Genomic DNA, 9,908 nt, shown 5'->3' on the forward strand with positions numbered 1-9,908 from the left:
ATGTGATCTTGAATATCCTCACTGCTTCTCACTGGTGTGTTCATCTACAGTGTAAAGTGATGGGCTGTGACCATTGTCGGGACCTGTTCAACAGTCTGGGATCGCTGGAGGTGTCTTCTCCAAGGAAGGACAAGAGCAACGACGGTCCACTGGATGAGGAGAAGGACGGACTGAAGGAGCAGCTCCGGCACCTGGAGCTGGAGCTGGCACAGACAAAACTGCAGCTGGTGGAGGCCAAGTGTCGAATTCAGGTCAGCTGACACTGGTGATGATGATGTGAGGAACTTGCCAAAGATGTTGTGGCTTGTGAGCAAGATTTAGGATATGTTCCAATTCCTTCCGATATACTCAACCTCAACCTCCTTCTCGCGAGGAGCAAGGACTATCCTAATTCTAAGGAAGTTAAATTGAGGGATGTAGCTTCCGTGACCTCCCTCGGTATTGAGGAATACCCAGAATCCTTTGCGTAGTCTTAAGGATCGTGTCAAAAACAAAGCGACTGAATATTTTCTTTGTTAACATGTCCAGACGGTGTAGATACCAAGTCTGTCCTACCTTCTGCTGGATGTTTTTTTTTTTCAAAGTTATAATGAGCCCAAGAAAATTGAAATGAAGGATTTGATGGCACTTTCTGCCACATGCTACAAAATATGATATTTGTCATTGTGAAATATGTGTCCATTCTTCTCCGCAGTCTGCAGAACAACACGTCATGATTGGCAGTACCCTGTACATGTATTGCTTCTATTTGACCAAAATCAGAATGGACACCTTACCAGTCAATTACGCACATCTGAAGATAACTTTATTCATTTACCAGGGAAAACAATACCCTGTACAAGCAGTTCAGCAAATCTGAAATATGTAACATGTATACTACACTTCTATACAAACAACAAGCTTATTGACATTTATTTAATGGTTTGCCAACACAACAGATACAAAATTGAGTGTCAAGTCGAGTAGAAACATTGCCACTTCAGGATCAGATGAAAAGGCTTTTGTAGCTCTCAGTTATTGCCAGGCTGTCAATACATCTCCTATATTGACACTTGTCCGGGATCTTGCTCTGTCATTCCATTCTTCTGCCGTGATGTAAAACAAAGGAACTCGGCTCGCTGCCAGTCCTCTGACTTTCTTCCGTCAAGTGTTGCGGTGGTGGTGGAGTTGGGGCTGTGACGCCACTCACAGAACGCGCCTCCGGGCGGCTCGCCCAGAGAAAGTTACACAGTCCAAGGAAGCGTTTAACAGAGAGCATGAGAGTCTGACCCTGGCATTTTGGACTATTCAAAATGAAGCCTATCATCTCAGTAACTACAGTATGAAAACAATCAATTTATTTCTTAATGGTAGACATTGTTGCTTTCAGGAAGGAATTGGAATTCACCCCAAGTCGCATATGCCTGAGATGCCGGAGGTCTCATGTTGTGTGACATTTAACACTAAACTTCCATACGTACAAATTATTTACACATACAGTTGCACTTCTAATCATGGTATGTAGTTGGTCTATAACCTTGTGACACCCACTAACACCAAGGTGTCGTTTCTGCAGGAGCTGGAGCACCAGCGAGGAGTCCTGATGACCGAGATACAGGCAGCCAAAAACTCTTGGTTTAGCAAAACACTGGGCTCCCTAAAAAGCTCTTCATTGTCTTCCTCCAGTTCTTCACCCCAGACCCCGTCCTCTGCTAAAGAGAGTCCTGCCTGAAGTCCCCATTTGCCGAAACTTTAACGTAGCCCAAGCCAGTGGAGGTGGAACCGTGAAGCTGGTATTACTGCTGGCGGCAGCCAGAACTTTCTAAAGCAGGACGGACGAGACGAGACACTTGCTCCCTAATTTTGTCAAACTGATCACGCCTGTCAAGTGAGGCTTTAAGTCCATTTGAAATGTCTCTGTTTTAACTCTTTTGCTGTTCTGAGAGTAGGTCAATTATCCAGGGTTACCTGGTGGTGGGACTCTGCAACTGCAAGTTCAAGAATCGAAAACAGACGAAGATAATTTAATATAACATGTTGCACTGTTTAACCTTTTGTCAGTTTTCATAACCTGTAAAGCCATATTTTGTACAAGAGACAACAATCACGTTAAGCAAACAAAACATCTGTATAATGTTTTAGGTTTTGTTTTCTTTTTTAAATAGTCATCTGCTGCCCATTGGGAGTTTAAAAAGGTTTCCTTTTCTACTGTTGCGAGACGTCATGTCCAGGACTTGCTATGCTTTTATTCCATTTCAAATATTGTTGTCTGCATTTTCCGATCAAAGCAGTCTTTTAGTTCTTTTGATCTTGAAAACCATTTTGGTGTCAAATTGACAGCAGAACTTGACGAGTGTGTGCCAACATTTTGGAGGGCGGTGTGTGGTGTCTGCCTTGAGCGTTTGTCAATGTGTCCTCTCTTGCCCGCTTCCAATTGCTGCCTTTTGTTGCTGATAATAGAAGCTGCTGCCATCATTTCTGTCACCGTTCTCTTGCACAACAGAAAACGTTTCTCTCCCAAGTTGTTTTCCACGCGCTTTCTCACCACGTTTCCAAGGATTCTCTGACGGTCAGAAACATCATTGGCTGAATTTTTTTTGGAAACACTCCTTCACCACTTCCTCAGCGTGCACTAACACTGATGTTTTCTAATGCTAATGGAACGTGTGGGTTTGTTGCAGACGTGTGGAGCACAGAGCAAAGTTGGAATGAGAGCACTGACTGAACTCTTCAGTGATTGATCTGCTTTAATAAATTTCAGCTTCTGTTACTCAGTGGAATCATGCTTGATCGACCATGGGGCAAATCTGAGTCACTGAGGTCAGCTCTTCAACACAGTTCTCCATTATCTCCACTCAAATCCTCCAAAGTCTGTGTGTTTTAGACTTAAGATCCAACTCCCATACGCTTGGTGGTGTCACAAAGACCAGGATTGTGGATAGTGGCCGATATCAGTGTTGGCCTCCTACATCACCAGTGTGAACTACAGCGATATTTTAATTTCAAAGCACAGTGCGCTATTGATGTCTTCGGATATCTCACTTCCAAAAATTGTGTAGCCCTGGTGCAACTGTGTCCCTCCAGGAACGCTGTATCAAACTGACATCTCCCTCATAGGCCAGCTAGTTCGAGGCCCCTAACACTTCAAAACTACGATGGATAATTACTAAGATTCTTGTTTACCGTTGAACATTTATTGTTCATCCTGATCAGACCAGCATCACACCAGGCAGGCCCTCGGTTTCTAATGTTCGACGCTTGACTCATGCTGTTTACTCAAATCATTAAGACTGTCATATAGTCTTTGGGTACATAAAATACCTTTGGTCAGGTGGAGTGGCCACAAGTTTTTGCAACACTTCAGTGCAGAATTCATAAAATGGCTTAAGTTGAGCAGAGTTCAGTCTGATAAATTCGATAAATTCTCCCTCAGTCATTCTGTCCCGCGGGGAAGCCCTCTTTGCTGCTCAGTGATTTTCATGAATAGAAAAGAAATTAATGGAGGATTTTGGGCATGAGCCAGATGATGAATACAGTATATAAAGGAAGGACAAGGATAGAAAATGGCAAAAAAGGAAGATGTGAATTAAATGCCATCACTGAAAGAAAAAAAAATCAACTATAAGTGATGTATACTTACTTTATGTTTGTTATACAAATTTGAAGATGCAACTATATATATATATATATATATATATATATAGTAAGCTTTAAAAACATTAAAAAACACATCTCAAAATACGTGCTTTTTTTTTTTTTAATACTCCACATCAAACTTATAATTTAAATATGCTTTAACTGTCTCATGTTTTAGTACGTTTTAACACACCTGGTTAAATTTAAGTGTTCTTTTGTGAAGACCCATTTTAACATTTAATTTTCTATAATGTGTGAAGCCCTCCAGTTAGGCTTCACTATTGGATATTCTCCCGGAAAAATGAAAAAACTCTGCCCAAGCCATCACCACAAAAACTCCCAAGAGTGCAACACACTGGACCTAGGAGAAGGTGGGAGACCAGAGAATTAGTCACAAACTCCAACTCATAGTACTGTAACAGCTAAATTACTCGGAGGGTCCCACAGGGCTACCATTATACAACTTAACTTCAAGTGAGAAGGAAGGAGAAGGACAGCATTCAGGGGTGACAGCAAGAAGCTTGGTTAACACAATATAAGCCTCATACATGAACCTAATGGGGAGGCCAACCTTCGCTAAAGTCCCAGGGTGGCACCTGTAATGGAGCGGGATAGTGAACCAAAGCTAGGAAAACAAAGGCAGGCTTAAGATGACACTGGAACCTGATTTTATGGTGGTGTCCTTGGCCTGTAAGAGACAAACCCCAAAAAGGAGAATTGATTAACCACGTCCTGTCAATCATGAGTTCTGCAAATGAAGGTGGCCGACAGGACGCAAACCCGGTTCACCTGCGAGAAGGGTGAGCGAGGTGTCGCTGAGCCACCAACCCCTTACCGATACAACACTGTAAAAAGAGGTTTTAGTGGCTCAGTATGATGGAAGTATGGGTCCGTAAGGGGAATTCTGTTCTTATCTTCCCAGACCCCAGAGGGGTTGTAAGATGTCTCATTAGCTGAAGAGAGAACAAAAAATATAGTGAGGGAAAAGGTGGATACGATACTGGCGGAAGATTGGATCTGTGATCTCAGCATCCCCTTCCCTCAGAGTTAGCAGTAAGGTGAAGGATTGTACCTGAGGAGCGTGCTCAGGGGAGTGGGCCGTGGAGTTGGCTGATGCATCTGTGAGATAAGCTCTGGCAAAGGTGGACGAAGCCCAGCTCCTAAGCCAGGCAGATGGCAGCCCTCAGCCAGGCTGAACGAGTGGCTGAGTAGAGGGTGATGACCCCTGCTGGCAGCCAGCATAGCAAATAAGGGGACTCTCTCACTTTCTTCAATCTTTCACCTTTCTTAGGTAGCCATCCAGAGCCCTCACTGTACACAGGATTTGGAGGAAAGCCTGTGACACACCCTCATGTGGAGGTGGTGTGAAGGCTCCCAAAGTGACCGCCAAGCCAAGCCAAGCCCTCCACCTGGCACAGGTGGTCCTAGTGCCAGGGGAGTGTCAGGCTCGCGTCGGGAATAGTTCCAGATTTCCTCAAGCTGTGGGCAGTCATGTAGCCTAGTCCAGCGTGGAGTCTCGACATCCATTGCCAGCAGGCCGTCAGGGAAGAGGGATGGTTCTTGTGCTGGCGGTGGAGGGAGGTCAACCACCATGCGTCGAGCGGCGGATGCCATGAAGCGCATGAGAAGATCAAGCGGGAACCATCTTGAGTCTTCGGATCCACCTCATAGCAGTGCCTGGTGTCGCTCTCATCATATCCCAAGGCTAAGAACAAAAAAGATGGCGGCACCCACGGGTGCAGCGGCGCGTAGCTCTCCAACTTGGTGCTTATTTTTATTGTTTTTAGTACTTTCCTTGAGTGTACTTTTTGACATATGCGACGCCTTTACCACTTACAGTCGCCAGAGCCTAATCGACCTGGGTTTCCGACACAATCTCTGTGTTACTAGCGAATACCAAAGGACACAAAACATACCTACGGACATAGCGAGACCACCGGGGTCTCCGTGGATGGTCAGCCCGCCCAGCAGGCGCAAAAGGCGGCGGAGAGAGAGGAAGCAAAAGAGGGGATGCCGGTCGGGCTCCGATGCGAGGCTACGTAAACAACCACATCGACCAGCACTGCCGAGCCTCTTCCTCTCTAACGCCAGATCCATCACCCACAAAATTGACGAATTGGAGCTACAGCTGGCAACTACGAGTTTCGTACGGAACTGCAGTATTATATTCATCACGGAGACGTGGCTAAACCCGCTGATCCCGGACGCTGCAGTCGAGCTCGCAGGACGCACGCCACACCGGCACGATAGGAACAGAGACTCCGGTAAGAGCAGAGGAGGGGGGCTCTGTGTTTACGTGAACATCGAGTGGTGCTGTAACAGCAGGATCATTGAGACACACTGTTCTCCTGATTTAGAGGTTCTGGCTGTCTCGTGCAGACCCTTCTATCTCCCGAGGGAGTTCACAGTCGTTATTGCGATCGCTGTTTACATCCCACCGCATGCTAACAACAGCTCGCCCATCCCGACGGGGTTGTTATTGTTGCCGGTGACTTCAACCAGGCATGCCTAAAGACTGTGCTCCCTAAGTTCACCCAGTTTGTGAAATTTGCTACAAGAGGGGAAAATATTTTGGATCATGTCTACTCCAACATCAGGCATGCTTACAAAGCAGCACCCCTCCCCCACCTGGCCGGATCTGATCACCTTTGCATGTCCATCACCCCCACTTACACCCCCCTGCTGAGGCAAACAAAGCCTCGGTCAAAGACAATAAGAACCTGGCCTGAAGGAGCACTCTCTCAGCTGCAAGACTGCTTCTCCACAACTCCTTGGGACATATTCTCCAGCCATGACCTCCAGGAGTACACAGACACTGTACTCTCCTACATCAGGAACTGTGTTGACACTGTCACCGTCAACAAGAGGGTCAGGTTGTTTCCTAACCAGAAACCCTGGATGAACAGCGAAGTGCATTCCCTCCTGAAACACCGCAACACTGCCTTCAAGTCAGGAGATGGGGCAGCATATAGAGCAGCCAGGGCAGACCTGAAGAGAGGCATCAGGGAAGCCAAGGCAGCCTACAAGAGGAGGATTGAAGATCACTTCACTGACAACAACCCGAGAAGGATGTGGCAGGGATTGAATCACATAACCAACTTCAGAAGCAGCAACCATGAAACAGCTAGGACGGACATCTCGCTGGCAGAAGAGCTCAACCACTTTTTTGCCCGCTTTGAGACGGCCAGGCCCTCAGCTGACACACAGCTCCCACCCACCCCCGGCACAGACACACTGACGCTTCAGGAGCATGACGTGAGACGTGTGCTAAGGTCAGTGAACCCCAGGAAGGCGGCCGGCCCCGACGGAGTACCAGGCAAGGTACTCAGAGCATGTGCTGACCAGTTGAGTGGAGTTTTCACTGAAATCTTCAACCTGTCCCTATCAATGTCCATTGTCCCACCCTGCCTCAAAACCTCCACCATCATCCCCATCCCTAAAAAGTCAGCAGTGGACAGGCTGGAAACAAACAAAATAACCCATGAGAGCTGTTGGCAAAAAGTTAAATTAGTTATGGTTCAATGTCAAATTTAAATGTTTGTCATTGTTTCAGCCAGCTGCAGTTAGTTATAAAATGCATTCAAAATAGACTTCTAAACACAGGGTATTGAATTTGCACTTGCGACCCTTAGCTTTGTTCTGCACCTGCAGCTCCACCAAGCTGGGTTCCACACACTTGTACTGCATCTGTGGACAAACCTTGAGCAATTTTTTTTTTCCTCAACCACATGGATACCAATCTGTTTGAGATCCCCGAGTGTAAGGTGAAAAAAATGGTTCACAAAATAGCCGTTAGACAAGGTCTATGTTTCCCAATCTTGGAACTATGCGGCATTTCAGATCCATAGTTTACGCGATTCAGCATTTCAATGTTTATTCAACACTTGCGATGCACATGCAGCAGTCTCTTTCAGCGACTCATTTATTTACAGAATGCATTTGTAATATTGGTCAGTTGATACTTTGTTGTATGGTTGATTTTGCAGCTCTGCCTCAGTCAGCAGCAAAAGTGCCGACCCTGATCCTCCTGATCTATTGAAGAACCATTGCATTATTGTCTCGTCAATAAACATTTAACCCAGTGATTTTCAACCACTGTGCCGCGGCACACTAGTGTGCCGTGAGAGATCGTCAGGTGTGCCGTGAGAAATTATCCAATATCACTTTTTTTTTTAAATTAACATTTATTAATAATTTTCTGCAAATATTATGTCATTGTCCAGTGTCCGTGCTCTAAAGGCTGGCAGAGTAATGTAATATTTGTCCGTGTGGCAACACGTAGCTGATTGCCTCGTATCTCCAAGAGAATTAGTGATGCACCTGAGCTGTTGAAGAAGAGCTTCGTGTGTGTCTTTCTTCTATTCCTGCCAGGATATCGGCTTTGTGTTCATCTAAACAGGCCCAGGTTTCACACTGACTGAGTATAAATAAATTGAGAAATTATATTGTAATTAAATATACTATACAGAGTGTCATTTTGTAACATTTTTGGTTAGTGGTGTGCCACAAAATTTTTCCAATGTAAAAAATGTGCTGTGGCTCAAAAAAGGTTGAAAAACACTGATTTAACCATCTGAACACAGGTGTTAATTTTTATGAAAATGATCAATTTTGCAGATACATTTGGAATGTGGGCGTGTCATAGACTTTAAAACAGTCAAAACCTTTTTTTCCCCAACAGCGTTGGCCTCCTGCTTTCTCACACAGCTGTCCTTGAGATAAAGCTCCACGTACTGCAGGATGTGGTCCACTGCTTTCAGCAGAAGTATGTCGGTGTTCAGGCTAGTGGACAACTCTGAGAAGTAGTTCTTCACAGGCACAATGTAAGAGGTGGACAGGCCCAGGTTTCACACTGACTGAGTATAAATAAATTGAGAAATTATATTGTAATTAAATATACTATACAGAGTGTCATTTTGTAACATTTTTGGTTAGTGGTGTGCCACAAAATTTTTCCAATGTAAAAAATGTGCTGTGGCTCAAAAAAGGTTGAAAAACACTGATTTAACCATCTGAACACAGGTGTTAATTTTTATGAAAATGATCAATTTTGCAGATACATTTGGAATGTGGGCGTGTCATAGACTTTAAAACAGTCAAAACTTTTTTTTCCCCAACAGCGTTGGCCTCCTGCTTTCTCACACAGTTGTCCTTGAGATAAAGCTCCACGTACTGCAGGATGTGGTCCACTGCTTTCAGCAGAAGTATGTCGGTGTTCAGGCTAGTGGACAACTCTGAGAAGTAGTTCTTCACAGGCACAATGTAAGAGGTGGACATGCCCAGACGAGTTCCAGCTCTGTGCATCTGCAATAGCATCCCAAAAGAATTCTGTCAGCCTATTCAGAACATCACAATGAACAAAAGCGCTGGTTAAAAAGAGATTGTCAGATACAGCTGGAGACACTACATACTGTCTTCAATGGTCCAATCCACAGATTCTTTGTGATGTTAATATTTGTCCTACAGCAGGGAGCACAGTAAAACTAGGCATGGCCAGATGTCTCTAGATCAAGCAGGAGGATTAACCTTCAGATGCTCAAATATTTGTGGCACACTGCAGGCACCAGGCACCGCCAGTCAAAGACGCCACAGTAAGAGCTTACCCGCATCTCCGACGTGCATGAACGAGAGGATTTGATGCTTCCCTGTGAAAATTCACGACATACCCATCTAAATGGAAACTTCTGATGACATAGCAATGGACATACAAAACGGGGATCTTGATGAAAACGGTGAAATTCGTCGATCCTGTCGTCCGAAGATTCCCACGGAAAGGATGCGTGAATATCAAGAGGAGGAAACTCAAAAAAGGGAAAGAAGGCTAATTCAGCTGTATGAAAAATGGAAGATGGAGGCAAGATCAGCTCGGAAGCAATTGAAGTCAGACTTGGATGAAAGTGAAATAGTGTCACTCATTGACAACCTGGAGAAATGTAAGGAAGATGTTGATAACATCTATATTAAGATAAGGAAATATATTTCTCCAAGCAATGAAACGAGACGGCGTGTTGATGCATGTGAAGCCGTCACAAGGGACATTATGAAGATAGCTCAGGAACGACTTGTTGGCCTAGACGGAGATTACGATCCAGAAACTGTGAAGCACCGCCTTCATGAGCTTTCAAAATGTGATTACGCTCACTCAATTTATGGTTCAACAGTGTCACCCTCCAATCTACACTCAAGCAGTTCAAGTCAAAGTTCCATTCTAGCAGCCAAAAGAACAGAAGCTGCAGCAGAACTTGCAGCCAAGGAAGCTGAGTATGAAGGGAAATTAAAGGAGGAAATGCAAA

At 44.9% G+C, this 9,908-nt stretch overlaps 1 protein-coding gene across 5 annotated transcripts in view; it reads left to right on the top strand.

Moving 5' to 3' along the window:
• rabgap1l (RAB GTPase activating protein 1-like) overlaps nucleotides 1-3,582 on the top strand; it is a 61,725-nt gene extending 58,143 nt beyond the window's left edge. For 3 of the 5 annotated variants that reach the window (XM_053855698.1, XM_053855708.1, XM_053855718.1), the window contains 2 exons: nucleotides 51-251; nucleotides 1,556-3,581. In XM_053855698.1, coding sequence (XP_053711673.1) covers nucleotides 51-251; nucleotides 1,556-1,711 — 357 coding nt within the window. In that variant the 3' untranslated portion in view covers nucleotides 1,712-3,581. Of the gene's footprint in view, nucleotides 1-50; nucleotides 252-1,555 lie in introns of all 5 variants that reach the window. The other 2 variants (XM_053855688.1, XM_053855728.1) reach the window with 2 other exon arrangements.
• Nucleotides 3,583-9,908: the final 6,326 nt, after the last annotated feature.

Source organism: Synchiropus splendidus, chromosome 1, assembly GCF_027744825.2.
Source record: "Synchiropus splendidus isolate RoL2022-P1 chromosome 1, RoL_Sspl_1.0, whole genome shotgun sequence".
Lineage (NCBI taxonomy): Eukaryota > Metazoa > Chordata > Actinopteri > Syngnathiformes > Callionymidae > Synchiropus > Synchiropus splendidus.